Source organism: Sinocyclocheilus rhinocerous, unplaced genomic scaffold (genome assembly GCF_001515625.1).
Source record: "Sinocyclocheilus rhinocerous isolate Xijiao unplaced genomic scaffold, SAMN03320098_v1.1 scaffold1907, whole genome shotgun sequence".
NCBI lineage: Eukaryota > Metazoa > Chordata > Actinopteri > Cypriniformes > Cyprinidae > Sinocyclocheilus > Sinocyclocheilus rhinocerous.
Genome location: NW_015628766.1, coordinates 315,188 through 332,588, shown reverse-complemented (window position 1 = coordinate 332,588; position 17,401 = coordinate 315,188). Strand labels below are relative to the sequence as shown.

General features: G+C 36.8%; 2 protein-coding genes across 2 annotated transcripts in view; both read left to right on the top strand.

The window, feature by feature from the left end:
* The first annotated feature begins 262 nt into the window (after positions 1-262).
* On the top strand, positions 263-8,266 carry LOC107738479 (arsenite methyltransferase-like). The gene is made up of 11 exons (XM_016550239.1): positions 263-377; positions 564-600; positions 829-956; positions 2,043-2,193; positions 2,518-2,654; positions 2,816-2,885; positions 3,100-3,181; positions 4,382-4,513; positions 4,936-5,078; positions 5,830-5,961; positions 7,762-8,266. Exons 1-11 carry the CDS (start codon positions 352-354, stop codon positions 7,864-7,866), a joined length of 1,143 nt encoding a protein of 380 aa, XP_016405725.1. The 5' UTR covers positions 263-351; the 3' UTR covers positions 7,867-8,266.
* Positions 8,267-9,779: 1,513 nt separating this feature from the next.
* Positions 9,780-17,401, top strand: part of LOC107738473 (metal transporter CNNM2-like) — a 38,592-nt gene continuing 30,970 nt past the window's right edge. Inside the window, exon 1 of the mRNA XM_016550234.1 lies at positions 9,780-11,401. Within this exon, the coding sequence (XP_016405720.1) occupies positions 9,916-11,401 (1,486 nt within the window). The 5' untranslated portion in view covers positions 9,780-9,915. The remainder of the gene's footprint in view (positions 11,402-17,401) is intronic.

Here is a 17,401-nt window from a genome sequence, read left to right as displayed (position 1 = left end):
AAATGAAACATGAACGAAACACAACTTATGCTTCGTGCCTTTATCTTGCCTTCGAACATTATAACAACTCAAAAGAAGAGGCTAAATGTGAAAATCTCAGTCACAGCTATATTAATCTGAAACTCTTATCTCGACTTCGTGTAAATAATCCCATAGTAATATGCTTTATTACATGTTATTTTATTATTCATTTACTGCAGTACTTTATGCATAATCATCATGACAGTTGTTCCTCCTGCGGCATTTATATACGAGTTCCGTGGGCTGCAGCATTTGCTCACTGATTGGCTGAATTTGTCAAGCTACGGAAGTCGAGAAAGGCTGAAACGCCTACTCGTTTAGCGTTTAATCATGGCAGACGCGCCTTCGGCAGCCAGGTAAAACTTATGTTGCTCATTTTTACGTTTGATCTGCAGTATGATTCAAGCTGGGAAAGTAACAGAGCTTTCATTTTGTAATAGCAAAATAGATTATTACGCTACGTAGCGACTGGAGCAGCCCAGCATATTCTGTACAAAACAAAGTCAAGTATTCTCAGTACAATTTCTTACTATTGTTCACAGTAACAAGGCTGTTACAAGTGTCTACAATGACGTGAAGGTATGTTTTTTCCCCCCCAAACTTACAAAATTATTGACTTTTAAGGGCTGTATAACTTAAAGTAATCTTGTATAACAAAATTAAAGTTACTAGATTTTATCATATTTATTTTCTACATCCCACATCGCAGCCAATACACCTAAACGTTAGTCACCCTAATAGTTTGCGGGGTTGTATTAGACACGTTTAATGCTCACAGTGGTTTAAAATAATGAATCTTTAATATAGGAATACTATGGAAAGACACTGAAGAAGACATCTGACCTGAAAAGCAATGCCTGTGTTCCGTCTGCCAAGCCTGTCCCTGCATACGTGAGAAAAGTGATAGCTGAGATCCATCCAGATGTCGTTGCAAAGTGAGGTTTGCTTCGATAAATGTTGTGATGATTTAGTTAAAACATACATATGCAAGATGTCTTTGAGGTAAAACAAAGTAACATGGAACGTAAGCTCACAAACCATACAAGCCCACTTGTAGTTTCAGTCTGAACTATTAAAAAAGAAAGACAAGAAAGAAAGACAAGCGATATATTGAAATTAGAATCAAATGCAGTTTGATTTAATTTATTTCCTTGGTATATTTATGTATTTTGAAAAATAAAATTGGGAACTGTAAGTTAGAGAAGGGTCTTATGCTCACCAAGGCTGATTACAACAAATGCAATAAAAACAGTAATATTGTGAAATATTATTAATAATATTAGCAATATATTGTAATTATATATTAGTAATATATTGTAAAATGTAATGTATTCCTTTGATGCAGCGCTGAATTTTCAGCAGCCATTACTCGTTTTCAGTGTCACATGATCCTTCAGAAATCATTCTAATAACCTGATTTTCTGCTCAAGAAACATTTCATATTATCATTATTACTGTTGAAAATTGCTGTTGTGCTGCTTAATGTTTTTGTGGATTCTTCGATGAATAGAAAGTTTTCAAAAGAACAGCGTTTATTTGAAATAGAAATCTTTTTGTAACATTGTCACTTACTGCCACTTTTTATCAATTGAATGCATCCTTTGTAAATAAAAAATATTTTCTTTAAAAAGGAAAAATCTTTCAATAAATCTATAAAATACATGCATCTATTGCTATAAAATAAAGCAGCACCTAAACACCTACTTTCTTAGAAAACTGTTCTCATATTAATAAATTAATAATCATAAATTAGCATATTGATTTGAGTGGCTTAATAGGGTCATTTCCTCTGATGATATATAATCATATCTAAAAATGTAGCCAGCCAGTGATATAATGAATAAGATTAACAGATTTTTAAAAATGTGACTGCTTAGACCTTGTCTATTTAAAGTTATAATGCTTTATTCTGATGATACTTCCTCTGACATTTAAAATTAATTGCAGTTTTACATATTACCTTTCACAATGTTTCAGCACTGACCCCTTGGTGGCAGAATAACTTGTGTCCCTCCTCTCAGGTACTATGGCTGTGGTCTGGTGGTCCCTGAGTGTCTGGAGGGCTGCAGAGTGCTTGATCTTGGATGTGGGAGCGGATGGGACTGCTACATGCTCAGCCAGCTTGTAGGAGAGAAGGGACATGTCACGGGTATCGACATGACTGAAGATCAGGTAAATTCCTTTAAGGTTTTGGATAGCAATGTAATGCTGTAATACGGGCTTGTGCTACAAGTTACTATATATGGCAGACTAGTACATAGTTAGTGAATGTGTAATTCTGTTTCGCTGATATTTCAGCATAGTTTTTAAAAAATTGCCAAAGCTAATAATTACAACAGTACTGTTGTTTTTTTCTCCAAACAAATAATGAGATTAATAGTGATTAAATATTTTAATTGATTGACAGCACTAATAAATATATGTTTTTCATTTACTATCCTAAATTCATTTGACAGTATATGTGAACTGCTCTTATGTGTCTTCTTTGTTTTACAGCTTGAGGTGGCTAGGAAATACATCGACTACCACGTGCAAAGATTTGGCTATAAAAAGCCAAATGTGAATTTTGTTCAAGGCTACATTGAGGCCCTGGCAGAAGCAGGTCTGGTGGAGAAATCATATGATATCATCATGTAAGCTTTCACAGTTTCAAAATGATAGCCTATTTGTGAAGAAAAATAACTTTGCAATTATTTGCTGACACGAAACTGTTAGTTGGAGTCTGTTCAGTTTCCACTGCTTGATAGCATTAACAAGCAATTAATTGGCAGTTTTTGTTCTTTTATTTCTAAAGATCAAACTGTGTGGTGAACCTGTCACCAGATAAAACCAGTGTCCTGAGAGAGGCTTACCGTGTACTGAAGGTACTTCGATTTCATACAGAATTTAGTTTAATTCTTTATTTTTTAGCTCTGATTTTTTTCCAACCCTGACACTCAGATGCTATATTAATAGCCTAGAACATGTTAACATGTTACTTTGAATATTTGAAACATGGATCTCTTTTGAATAATGGATATCTTTTGTGTCTTTAGCTCATTAACAAACAAAAAGGATTTTGATTCGGTTTGTGTTTAGGATGGAGGGGAATTGTACTTTAGTGATGTTTATAGTGATGCTAGAATCCCTGAAGACCTCAAGGCCAACAAAGTGTTATGGGGTAAGAAAGAACAGATATTTTATCTTTAAAAAGTCTTAAAAATTCTTCATTTGTCTTCCACAAATTAAGGCCTTAAAGGGTCTTAAATCAGAGCAGAACGTATTAAATTCATTAAGTCACGGTGTTGCATGTATTGCTAAAAATTAAGTCTTCCTCAGTTGTTTTTGTCTTGTTTTCCAATACAAATATCTAAACATCTTTAAATCAAGATACATTTACGGGCTAAATGAAGATATGAAGTCTTGTTTTCTGAGAAACTGAACAAAATTAAGCAAGCTTATGCTTTGATTTAAAGGAGACATATTATGCCCCTTTTTTACAATATGTAATATAAGTCTCTGGTGTCCCCAGAATGTGTCTGTGAAATTTCAGCTCAAAATACTCCACAGATCATTTATTATATCATTTTGAAAATGTCTATTTTGAGTGAAAGCAGAAACAGGCTGTTTTTCGGGCCTGTCTCTTTAAATGCAAATGAGCTGCTGCTCCCCACCAGTGTTGCCAATTTAGCGACTTTGTCGCTAGATTTAGCGACTTTTCAGACCCCCTTAGCGACTCTTTTCCAAAAAAGCGACTAGCGACTTTCTTGGACAAACCTTATTTAGTCTCTGAGACTCTCCGGTACTGCCGCATGAGCACGAGGTCTTGCTTTCCCAGCGCACACACCTCTTTCTCTGCGTCTGCTCTGTTCAGCGCCGTGGGTGTAAACTTACAGATTAAGGGGTGGTAATATTATAATGAGATCCCTTTGCCACGTCACCAAGTGAGCAAAATCAAACGCGCTCGTTTTCTCAGACGCTTGCAGAAAAAGGCTTCCCAAAACAAAGTTACTGGGTTAATCTTTTTCACGTTTCCTTGGTTGGTAGATGCACCGGGGACCTGATTATGGCACTTAAAACCTGGAAAAGTCAGATTTTCATGATATGTCACCTTTAATCATCTTAACATTTGCACTGAAAAATAAGACAATAATCCTGAGGAAGAACTTTTTCTTATTTCATATTCTAGTGGTTTGGAGCAGAGCTATTCGTTTTTTTTTTTTTTTTTGTAAAATAAATTAAAAAGTAATGGAGATTATGTAATGGAGTAATGGAAGTTGTATTTTAAAACTTTGAAGTGTTGCTAATACAACTCATTGTGCTGCCTAGACATTTACATATAAATGACACTGTTACAGGCTTCTTTGCATGTGTTGATCAGGTGAGTGCCTCAGTGGAGCATTGTGGTGGGAAGACCTGATACGACTGGCTGAAGAGGTTGGGTTCTGTAAACCCAGACTGGTTACAGCAAGTATCATCACTGTGGGCAACAAGGAACTAGAGAAACTGCTTGGTGAGATGTTTGTGTTAAAATATGCCACCTTGTAATGGTAAGCATGAAATAATTAGCACCAGACTGTATTGAACTAACTCCACTTGTCTGTGTTTGCTGCAAGAAAAATTCAGTGTTTGATTCTGCTTAGGTTTCTTCTGAAACTTTAGTTGTCGGCGAAGCAAAAATGAGCAGATGTTATGGTCAATTTGTGTTTGAGTTGCCAGTGTTAACAATATTATTAGTATAATAAAAAATATTAAACCCTGTTGCATCAATTTTGAGAATGTGCACTAAAACTGAACATTTGTTTATAAATTGTGCCAGTGCATAATGCATCGTAAAGATGAATGAAAATATATATATATATTTTTTTTTCATTTTCATTTTTTTTTTTTAAATGTTAGTTCATAGTTTTACCTTGAATTGTGAAATTTGTTTAGGGGACTACAAATTTGTGTCAGCCACATACCGGCTCTTCAAGTTACCAAAAGGTTCAGAGAAGAAGTCCTGTCTGGTCATGTACAATGGAGAAATTACAGGTGCGGAGGAAAGCTTCGAGTTTGATGCCCAGTATACCTTTAAGGTGTGTAGCTACATCCAGTTCATCAGATCTGCATATAGAGCTCATATTGCATATCAGGTCCAGCACATTTTTCCCTTATTTGTGCCAGTAGTTATAATTCATGTTTTTGAATAAATGAATAGTAATGTTAGAATAACATCCAAATGGTTTAGCTGTATTTGAATCATGACTAACTATATCTTAATAGCTATACCTTGTGTTCTGAGCTTTTGCTTTGTCTGCTGGTCACATGGTGATTTTAAAAGTAATATGCATATGTAATAAATGCTGTACATGTAATTCATTTAAATGTGTTACATAAAAGCCATAACACATGCCGTTTGAAAAGTTTGGGGTCAGTAGGATTTTTTTTGGAAAGAAAGAAATTAATGCTTTTATTTAGCAAGGATGCATAAATTGATTAAAAGTAGTAAAGACATTTATAATGTTACAGAAGATTACTATTTCAAATAATAATAATAAAAAAAAAAGTTTCTTTTGAACTTCATCAAAGAATCCTGAATAATCCTGAGTAATGGCTGCTGAAAATTCAGCTGCATTATAAGAATAAATTACATTTTAAAATGTATCACAATAGAAGACTGTATTTGTACAGTATTTTTTACTGTATTTTAGAACAAATAAATGAAGCCTTGGTGAGCCTAAGAGACTCCTTTCAAAAACATTTAAAATTGTTAGCGACCCCAAACCATTGAACAGTAGTGTCTGTTGTCAGCAAGCATGAACACGGCACTTTTGTGTGTTTCTTTAGGTAGATACAGAGATGGAGGTGGATGGTGTTGTGGCCAGCATCTTGAACAACTCCAGATTTTCTGAAGAATTCACATTTCAGCTTCAGGGGTTGAACACCTCCGGCTCTGGTGGATGCTGGGCCAAACCCAAGGTAAGTGACTCTTACCAGTGTGTAAACATGCCTCATTTTCTTAGTGTCGGTCATATATTCAGTAATGTACTTAATAGTATATCTCGTCTGTGCATAATGTTCCAATTGAGTTTCAGGTGTAAAATACATTTTTGTTACAATTTTAGACTAATCAGCTTTCAACATAACAACTAGCATTCAAAATATTTCTCATTGGCCACTTAAGTTGCTCTAGACCCATCAGCCACAGACACACAAGCCTTGGCCACAGAGGAATGCCCGCCCTTTCAAACAAAGAACGCCATCTTATCAGTGTTGTTGGTGATTCAGTCCCTTCAAACACAAGAAAGGACTATATAGAATTGACTTACAACAACGAAGCACAATTTTAGAAATGCTTGCCTAAATATATAGTTTTGGTTTTATTCTTAAAGTTTTTAGACCTAAAAAGATTCCTGACATGCTTTAGCTGATTGTTACCTTTACACAAAAGCCTATAAATATAATCTCATTAATAGTGTAAACCAAATCAAGGCGACATTTACAAAACTTGTGGTTTAAAAATGTAACAAGGAAGCATTGCATCCAGATTCATGCCGTTTCTGTTGTTTTAGACCAGAGTTTTTCAAAATTTTTGAAACCATGTTGGAAGACATACCCATGTACATATTTCAGGATAACAAAACCAAGATTCACCAGGCTTAATTTGTGAAATAGTGGTTCAGTGAGCTTGAGGAATCATTGTCTTGTATGAATTGGCCACCACAGAGTCCTGAGTTTAAGTCTACTGAAAGTCTTTAGGATTTGACTTTTGACTTTTGGAGTGGACTTTTTAGAGAGTGGTTTGACTCTCCCATTGTCAATACAAGATCTTGGCCAAAAATGAATGCAACTCTTGATGGAAATGAATGCTGTGATGTCACATGACATTGTCAAAACAACGAATGCACAATAAAATCAAAGTTAAAGGCAGTCCAACAAAATATTAGTGTGCAACTTTTTTTTTTTTTTTTTGGACAGGCAGTGTAAAGTCGACTCCAGCACACCATAAAGATTTTCAGTGGGGTTAAGGTCAGGACTCTGTGGTGGCCAACGTGTTTTTTTGAGAAATAAAAAGCTATGCACTACATAAGTTAGTGTTAAAAGAATTGTTGCCAAACATACAACATGCAAGAAACAGATACTGCAATAATTATTAAATCTTGAAATCATACATATTTGCATATTTAAATCCAGATGTCAACTTTTTTTTTCTTTGGCCAGGCAGTGTACACACACACACACACACACACACGTTTGTTTTTGTGAATTGTGGGGTCATTCCATAAGCGTAATGGTTTTTATACTCCACAAACTGTATGTGCTATTGCCCTACACCAACCCTACACCTAACCCTACCCCTTACAGGAAACTTTGTGCATTTTTGCTTTCTCAAAAAAACTCACTCTGTATGATTTATAAGTGTTTTGAAAAATGGGGACATGGGGTAATGTACTCATAAGTCACCTTCTCCTTGTAATGGAGATACCCATGTCTTTATACAAATTTGTGTCCTCATATGTCACAACGCACACTTATGGTTGGGTTGATCAAAGAGATCTGCCTGTAAGTTCTGATTCAAAATTGATTCCATCATCTTATCCTGAATGCAATGAATTTTAGCATACCTATGATATAATGGGATCGGGATGCAGCTGCGTAATGAATCAGTGTCAATGAATGGCTATGTGTCCATGAATACTGAAGTACTATGGAACCAAATCGATGTAAATTATGAATATACTATACTTGCAACCACTGAGAATCTACGTCTCTCTTCAGGCAGTGTCAGTGAATCCCTTTGAGCTGTTCCAGCAGTTGGGCAGTGCAAGTGTAACTCCTTCCACTGGGGGGTGCTGTGGAGACCAGCAATCATGCTGCAAGTGACTCCCAGCAAATGTAACAGTACTGTTTGATTTTTACTTGAAAAGAACACATTATTTGTTGTTAATTGTGACTGTGATTGTGTAAAAATGTAATAGTACCATATACACTATACTATAGTATTACTTATAATTTGTGTAAGGTAACACAAGGAAAAACAATAAGAAATCAATAAATCTAGTGATGTTTTAAACAAATCTTTAATCATACTGATAAATGTATAGCATTGACCAGTACCTCACACAGGTCTATATAGTTGCATAATCTAAAGTGTTCACCTGTCAGGTTTAATCGTTATTGTAATCTTTATTGTATTGCCAAACATAAGCTAACTGAAAACACATGTTTTATTGAACTTTTGTAATCAAATCACTTTTTCCAATGCTGAAATAAAAATACGTTTGAGCTGACTGCCTGGGTATTACTATCAGCTGTATGTAATGATACTGACATGCAAATCACTTTTTATAAAACGTAATCTAGCCCCATACCTTAAAATTTCACAACAGGACTTTCAGGTGGGAAGGGGAACTCGTCAAGCCTTTGCTGCAATTCTGGGACCAGAATTTGAGGTTACATGAAGTTATGGAAACTTTTACAGAATTCCAGTCAAAAGTGTTTTCAACATAGATTTATTTATTCTCTCCAATTTACTGAATGTGAATTTTCACTAACTGTAAAGATTGTAGGATTGCGAAATATTTCATAATCTATCAACTCTCCTTTGGTCTGGACTGATCTCTGATCCCTGATAATGATAAAAGGTTGACTCTATGGAGATCACGATATATTTTTTTTTTACATCCTTTCATAGGTTTTGCACCTCTTGCATTTTTAAAGATTGCTTTAATCCCTGCCTTATCTATGTGAGGTATATAGTTACCTATGAGAAGTTTGTGTAATCACAATAAATTTATAGCTTTGTTAATTTCTTTAGGATGACTGAGGGCTGAGTTCCTGGGTGTTCAGCACTTTTATGTCTCAGAGGTTGATAATAAACTTATTTTTCTTATTGTTACAGTATATGAAGGTCACATTAACATCTATTTTTGCTATTTACATCTATTTTTTATTTATTCCATGTCATCTATTTTTTATACTTTTCGTATTATTATTATTATTAATTTATTTTTTTTGATATTTTGTTTTATCCTCGTCTCAGATCCAAACGTTCAGTCACAAATTATTAAAAACCAACATAAATATATGTCTTGCTGTGGGCTGTGCACATGTTTTGGACATATGTGTCCCTGAATCCCCAGAGATCCCGTTGTGATCCTACTTTCCCCTCTTACCCCTACATTCCTGTCTACACATTGCATTTGTGAAACTATTACGATTCAAAGAAAGAAAAAGTGCAGTGTGGCATCATTTCCAGCACAACAAACAATTTTCTTCCTACAAAGTTTTTTCAATCATTAGTCTACTTGTTTACTATGGAGGCAACAGTAAAGAATAGAATTAAAGAGAAAAACCAAGGAAGATATCTGTTATTTGTCTTTTTTTTAATTATTGTGTGTCATTTCAGGTGATGTAATTTAGGATACAGTTTCAGAAAACTGACAGAAATTCTCCTGAGATGCATGTATATTTATTTTCTAAAAGTCCACAGGTCGTCCCTGGGTCATTGAAGAAACGCTCTATAATCTTGTTAGTTATTTACTACACTTCTTGAGTGTATCTTGGCACTATTTAAAAATGCTGTCAACAAAAATCCTTCTCAAAACACCAAAAACAGTCACGAGGAAACTTCTGTTTGCTCTCATTTGCTTTAAGTGCGACTGTTTACGGAGCTCATTGGCTGTTCCGGCAGCGAAAGCCCCGCCCCCCTCCCAGCTGCGCCTCTGGATTGGGTGCCCCGCTTGCCTGTCACCGAGACATCAGTGGAGGCACGAGTTCGCGCTGCTCTCGCTGAAGTGTGATCAGTTTCAGCCGCGTAGTGGGACTCAGCGAGACCTGATGCACAAATCAAGGCGACGCGCAGCGGACATGAAGCCGGATTGGCTCTGATTTTTAAAAGCCCTTTCATTCAACAGGCTGACCATTATCAACATGGCAGAACCGTCGGTTCCAGTACCCCCTCAAAAAATGGCGTCACTTAGCCGGGTCCGAGCCTTTACTCTGATTTTCTTAACTGCAAGCAGTTATTTAATTACTCCCACAAGTGGCAAGGAAGGAGGGGGAGAGGAGACGGTCATCATCGGGCTGAGACTGGAGGACACGGACGACATTTCCTTCATGGACAGGGGCTATTTGCGGGTCAGTGAGAGGTCTCGGGTGAGACTGAGGGTGTTCGGGCAAAACATTAACAACGAGACGTGGTCCAAAATCGCCTTTACGGAACACGAGAGGAGTCGAGTGATTGGCAACATCGACAGCTCCTCAGGGGACAACAAAAGTCAGGAGGACACGTCGGGCTTGCATCCCTGTGGCATCAGGACTTCGGATATTCTCATCTTGCCCAACATCATTTTAAATCGCAAGACGTCTGGTATCGTGGAAATCGAGGTCAAGCCTCTGCGAAAGACTGAGAGGAGCAAAGCGTACTACCTGTGCATCGCCACTTCCACACCTGCCGTGGCTGGCGCGCACGACCCGTGGACGGAGCACACGTGGATCTATCACGATGGAGAAGACACCAAAGTGATCGTGGTGGAGGAGAAAAGGTTTCTGCTCCCTTTCTGGCTCCAGGTCATCTTCATTTCAATGTTGCTCTGCCTCTCGGGCATGTTCAGCGGCTTGAACTTGGGTCTGATGGCGCTGGATCCCATGGAGCTGCAGATCGTCCAGAACTGCGGGACGGAGAAGGAGAAGAACTACGCCAGGAAGATCGAACCCGTCAGGAGCCAAGGGAACTACCTGCTTTGCTCGCTTCTTCTGGGGAATGTTCTGGTCAACACCACCTTGACCATTCTGTTGGATGATATTGCCGGTTCTGGATTGATAGCTGTAGTGATGTCCACCATTGGCATTGTCATATTTGGAGAGATTGTGCCTCAAGCGATATGTTCACGACACGGTCTTGCTGTGGGTGCGAATACAATCTTCTTGACCAAATTCTTCATGCTGCTCACTTTCCCTGCGTCCTATCCGGTAAGTAAACTGCTCGATTATCTCCTTGGACAGGAGATTGGCACGGTGTACAACCGAGAGAAGCTCTTGGAGATGTTGAGGGTCACAGATCCCTATAATGACTTGGTGAAAGAGGAGCTGAACATCATTCAGGGCGCACTGGAGCTCAGGACTAAGACCGTGGAAGATGTGATGACCCCGTTGCGCGATTGCTTCATGATCACCGGCGACGCCACGCTCGATTTCAACAGCATGAGCGAGATCATGGAGAGCGGCTATACGCGCATTCCGGTATTCGAGGGCGACAGGTCCAACATCGTGGACCTGCTGTTCGTGAAGGACCTTGCGTTTGTGGATCCCGACGACTGTACCCCGCTGAAGACGATAACGAAGTTCTACAGCCATCCCTTACATTTCGTCTTCAATGACACTAAACTCGACGCAATGCTGGAGGAGTTCAAGAAAGGTGAGAGAGCGCTTGCGCGGAGGCCAAACATGAGTCTTTCATTTGCGCGGGCTGACAATCTGGTGGTTGCATTGGATGTTTTCTTACAATATTAGGCAACGTTGCATAAGTTTTATTGTTATTTGAAAACTGCACTAGTTATGCATCGTGTCATATAAAAAAAAAGTAGTTTGCCTTTTAAGCAACGGCTGTATTAAGCATGTATAAAATAGTTTTCATTCAGATTTCCAGATTTTCAAAAAAAACAAAAAAAAAAAACATTTTAGCTGTTTTTGTCCAAGTTATGCCTATTCATATATTTCAACATTGATTTGGCAGGCTACCTACAAAATTCATTCATTCAGTTCAGTATGGTATTTTAGGTTTATTGATTAAAATAATAATGCAATACGTAAGTATACATATGATATGTCCCCCATCATCCATTGTTATCCTTTAAAATCTGTCTTCCCACTTTTTATCACCAATAATGATTTAAACCTGCTAAAATTGGGTTAAGACTTAAGTTTAAATGCTGCCTTAAATTTTTAAGTAAAGTCGAGGGTGCCAAAGATACAACTTAATGTGCATTTTAGTTTTTGGACTATTTTGAATTGAATTTCTTAGGAATAAACTCATAATCTCTTAAAACACAAATTATTGTGTCAAATTGATGGAAATGATTTGTTATATTGAAATAATGTGAACTTTTTCACAGTTTTTGTGGGAATAAAGAGGCAGGGTCTAGTTTATGAGGCATGGTCAATCCCATTTTAGAGTTTGCTAAATACTTCCTCTCCATACCCATTGTTTGTTCCTTCTTGAGTGTTCCTACATGATTTAAAACTGTTAGGAGCTTTATTTGACCCTCGCTTGCTCACCCTCAGGACCCTGCAAACGTATTAGAATATGCCTGAGTGCAGGGAAGTGCTTGCACTAAGTGCGGTATCTTGATGTGCCCTCACATAGCTAAAGGTTAATGCTTGCAGCAGAGGTGAGAATGTAGTGATGCAATGGAAATACACTGCAGGTGTACTCACAGTTGCTTAAGGATGACTCAGGGGGGGTATTAGGTGTAATACTTCATAGTGCATGAAATAACATGCCACTTCAACAATCTGAACTTTGTGTTAGTGGGTACAACTATGAGAATCTTGATGGGAATTTTCTAAGTAGTCAAAAAAAAAGTCTTTAGAATTCAGAAAATAGTTTTAAAAGGTCTTTATTTTGGTGTAAAGAAAATTAACTGTAAGGGAAACTGCATTTAACAACACATTCCCCCCAAAACATAGAAATAGGAGTAGATTTACAGTTTATTGTGCAAGTCAGACTCTAATGGACTAAATGTAATAGCCACTTATATTATCATTTTGCGTTAGACATTGCCTCATAAGGTTTTATGACAGCATGCCCACCTCTGCATGTCTGATGTTTTAAAGTCAAACCAGCTTGCGATTAATATCAAAATGAACTATATTAGTGTATTTTATCATATCATATTAAACATTTCATTTTAAGTTTTTGTGACTGTTCTAGTCGTTCATGACTTGGCGACTATAAAACTACACGACCATTATAAGAATTTTAGCAACCTTGGCTATGATTGTGACTTTAGTTCTTGGCTGCTGTCCAGAGGAAACTGGCCATTGGCTGTTGGTATTCTAATGACTGATTAGGGGAGTGAGCAAAAAGTTTCACGTCAATCTGGCTGTGGTTCGAGCACTCTCTCAGTTCAAAGTGCTTTGTATTGTAAGTCAGTGTTAATTAATCTAATGCCTCTTGCGGAGCTGCCCAGCCATCCAAAGTATGAACAAAATACATCACTCCTGCCAAGCACACCTTCAAACTGTAATTTGTTTCTCTTTGATGTTGCTTTTTGAGTGGTAAAAGTTGCTTTTTTATTTCTGCTGCTAACTTGCATGATAACTTTGAAACATGAGGTAGATGATACTCAATTCTGACAGAGAAAAATGACCCAGATGCCTTGTAATGGTCAACTAATTGGGGGTCCAAATAAGAAGGGCTTCTGACTGCAATCATGACCTTAAAGGTCAGCCTTAAAATTCCTGCTGCTACAGTCTAGTTCCTTTATGATTGAAATAATTAATGTGTCATAAAGGGACCCCTGCCAAACAGCAGTTTTGTGTTTAATGAGAATGGCATTGTTCATCATCTGGGCTTAACCCAAAGCGGTGTAGTTCTGGAGGCATTTGTTGCTGCAATAATTCTTACACGTTGAGTCGAGTGCATATTTTTTTTCTCTCTTAGTATACTAGTATGTGATGTTTATTTATTTGTAGGAATATGTCCTATGATAAACAGTGCTACTAAATGATAAATGTTTGACTAAATGTTTAAGTAAATTAAGGCCTAAACAAGGATGGCCTGCTGGCCCAGGATCAGTTTGAGACAGTTAACAAAACTGCATTAAAAATATTAATATTTCTTCCAATTATAAAATGACTTGCTAAAAAAAAAAAAAGATAAATATTTTGGGGTGAGGCCAGTGAGTTGACAGGCAGAGTAAAAACTAATGGCCCAATCAGCCAACCTAAAAAAAATCTGTGTTGTTAGATGTGACTTCTGACTTCCATTGGTTTTCATGCAGTTTGCTAAAAATTAACCCTGTGAAAAACACTGAAGAGCCAGGTAAAAAAAAAAAAAGAACACCTTTATTGTAACTTCTAACACTAAAATATAAAACACATGAGAAACCTATTTTACCCACACACAGGTTTGGGAAAAAAAGGCAGAGGAAGTACCAATAGCGATACTTGCTATAGTACAAATAATGTAAGATGCTATTTATTTGTTAGTTATTTGCACCTTATTTATTTATTATTATATATTTATTTAATTTTGTGTCTGTGCAGTTATTTTAAACATAAAAATATATGGGTCAAATTGACCCATAACACAATAGAAATAATGCAATAAAAAAAAAAAAAATCTGACATTGTGTATTTTTTAGCCTTTGACAAGCTACAATAGAGGATTTAAGTAAGTGGTCAAGTACATCCATTTAGTACTTGCTTACATTTAAAGGGGTCATATGATGCTGCTAAAAATAACATTATTTTGTGTATTTGGTGTAATGAAATGTGTTTATGCGGTTTAAAGTAAAAAAAACACATTATTTTCCACATACTGTACATTATTGTTTCTCCTCTATGCCCCGCCTTTTTGAAACGCGTCGATTTTTACAAAGCTCATCGGTCTGAAAAAGCAAGGTGTGCTGTGTTTTAGGTAGGTGTGGCTAACTCTTAACTTTTATAAAGAATATCTCTTTGGATTTGAGACTTTAGTCTTTGCAACTTTACAGATCTTCTTTATGCACCAAGAGCTTGTAACACTCCAAAGAGAAAGGAAAAAATTGAAATCGCATCATATGACCCCTTTAAAAACTATGCACATGTAAGCAAAACCGCATCCTGAGTGACCAGCACTTTTGATGCATTTGTCATTCTTTATCAAATTTCATCAAGTATCCCGTCACTTCCATTAGTGCTTAATCTAGTACAGGAATGGGGTACTATCTTCTCTGTAGTACTTGTCTCATCAAACTCATTTAGCTGCAGAAGGATGTAGAAACCATTTTCATTGCTAACAGACAGAACAAAGTGCATAAAGACAAAGGTCATGAAATTAGAGCCTAATTCTCCTGAACTCACTAACCCTTCAATATGACTTAGAGTTCAGTGCCTGCATCGTTATCACCCTCTTGAGATGATCAGTCTGTTAATTTATGCGAGATAGGAAGATCTCTTATCTTCTTAAATCATGCAGATGAACTCTTGGCCTTCAGTTCTTTCTCAGCAAGAGACTCCACGTTCATCTGCATCTCCATCTGTTTTGCCATCATGTTTTTGTCATTATGGTTGTAGGATTCTATAATAAAGACCGACTTCATCTGATCACATAGTTATGTTGTTATATATTCAAAATATACCACAAATGTTCCATGAATACTCCATAAAAAGATAAAAGTCATCCTGTGCATCAGTATGCAGTGGGTACGTTATCAGTAGTGACATCTGTAGATGTCATAATCCATTGTAATTCATTTACAGTACAGCAATTGCTGTATTTTTGTAACACAGGGCCACTGAAGGTGATTGGCCTCCACATGAGTTCTTGCACGTATTGAACCAATCCACCCGCTAATGTAGGCCAATCTATGCTTAATTCAGATTCAGCAACCTCCTTTCCTTCTTGTTTTAACGTGGGAATTATGTTTCACTTCACTTGGCCTAGTTAAGGCTGCATTATGTCTCATAATAGATGACATCCCTACTTCTTTTACTGTTATGCTCAATCCAAACAACATCCTTTTGAATAAAAGCAGATTCATTTTTGTGGCATCCTGCATCTTCAGTTTTGATAAGCATCTGCTAAGCAGTCTACCAGTATACTGATTTCTGCTGAGATGTTGGCGCGTATACATGGTAAAACTTGCTTATGCTGGTAGGGATTATGTGGCGTCATATTGACAGGAACTGTGCTGGATGTAGTGTGTGGGATCCCCCTTTGAGCACACTATGGTGTGGTTTCACACTAAGACTCTTACAGATATACACTGTTATTAGGGTAGTTACAATACTATAATTCTAATAGTAATATTGTGTCACAATATATTTCAATATAGAAATGCAACAATATGTATCATGGATAGCAACAAAAATGCATTGTGTGCAGTTCAAAATAGAAGTTTAGACAGTTTTAATTCTGACTCTTAACTTTTATAAAGAATATCTCTTTTGATTTGAGACTTTAGTCTTTGCAACTTTACAGATCTTCTTTATGCACCAAGAGCTTGTAACACTCCAAAGAGAAAGGCATCTGCTAAGCAATCTACCAGTATACTGATTTCTGCTGAGATGTTGGCGCGTATACATGGTAAAACTTGCTTATGCTGGTAGGGATTATGTGGCGTCATATTGACAGGAACTGTGCTGGATGTAGTGTGTGGGATCCCCCTTTGAGCACACTATGGTGTGGTTTCACACTAAGACTCTTACAGATATACACTGTTATTAGGGTAGTTACAATACTATAATTCTAATAGTAATATTGTGTCACAATATATTTCAATATAGAAATGCAACAATATGTATCATGGATAGCAACAAAAATGCATTGTGTGCAGTTCAAAATAGAAGTTTAGACAGTTTTAATTCAACATCAAATATGGTATAGTGGTAGAGCAATTAAGATAAACTCAGAAGGTCACATATGACCTTCCATGTTTATACATTTTTATGAATAACTTAAAAGACGTTATTTAATAAAATACAACTTTTAAAACGTTTTAAATGTATGTAGTCAGGGACAGAGTGCAAACATTTGTGTCTAATGTAATTCTGTATTTTTAACTAAGCAAAATCATTAATATTTCTATTCTGGTGTCATCATTGCCCTGTGCATTAAAGAACAGGACCAAGTCCAAGCCTATTCAAGTTCACCCCTGATGTAATGCCAAATTTAAATTGATGTAATTAAAAGATTGAACAGTATTTTTTGTTAACTGTTTACCATATGTGTTGGAAGTAATAATTAAAAAAATACTATTTTAACTCTATTTTGGCTTTGTTTACAGTATCGTGAGATCGGCATCATGCATCAAACCATATCGTGACATATTGTTACACCCCTAACTATTACATATTAGGGCTGTCAAAAAAAAATTCGAATTTCGAATATTCGTCGAATAAAAATAAAAAAAATCCACATTCAAATGCAAAACCGTTGCATTCGAATTTTAGGTCTGTGTCAGGCAGCCTTATCAGTGGCGCACGACGACAATGTAAGTGTCATTGCATTTTAATGCTTTTGTTAGCCTATCCAGTTGAACCCACTAGATGCGGCGCTGCTACGTTGTTCATTCAATATATTGCGGAAAACGAGAGCATCAGTGTGGCGAAGATGTTGTTTACGGCGAAACTGAAATCAAGCAGTTGACACAGAACGCATATTTATCACATTTTCTAGCGGGGCATCTATCACCGTTGCACTCGCGTCTCG

What these genes read in the sequence shown, in the direction of transcription:
- LOC107738479 (XM_016550239.1), top strand. Translation starts at nt 352, where the DNA reads ATGGCAGACGCGCCTTCGGCAGCCAG. An exon ending in TCGACATGACTGAAGATCAG is followed by an intron (nt 2,194 to 2,517) that starts GTAAATTCCTTT and finishes TTTGTTTTACAG; the next exon opens with CTTGAGGTGGCTAGGAAATA. An exon ending in AGGCTTACCGTGTACTGAAG is followed by an intron (nt 2,886 to 3,099) that starts GTACTTCGATTT and finishes GTTTGTGTTTAG; the next exon opens with GATGGAGGGGAATTGTACTT.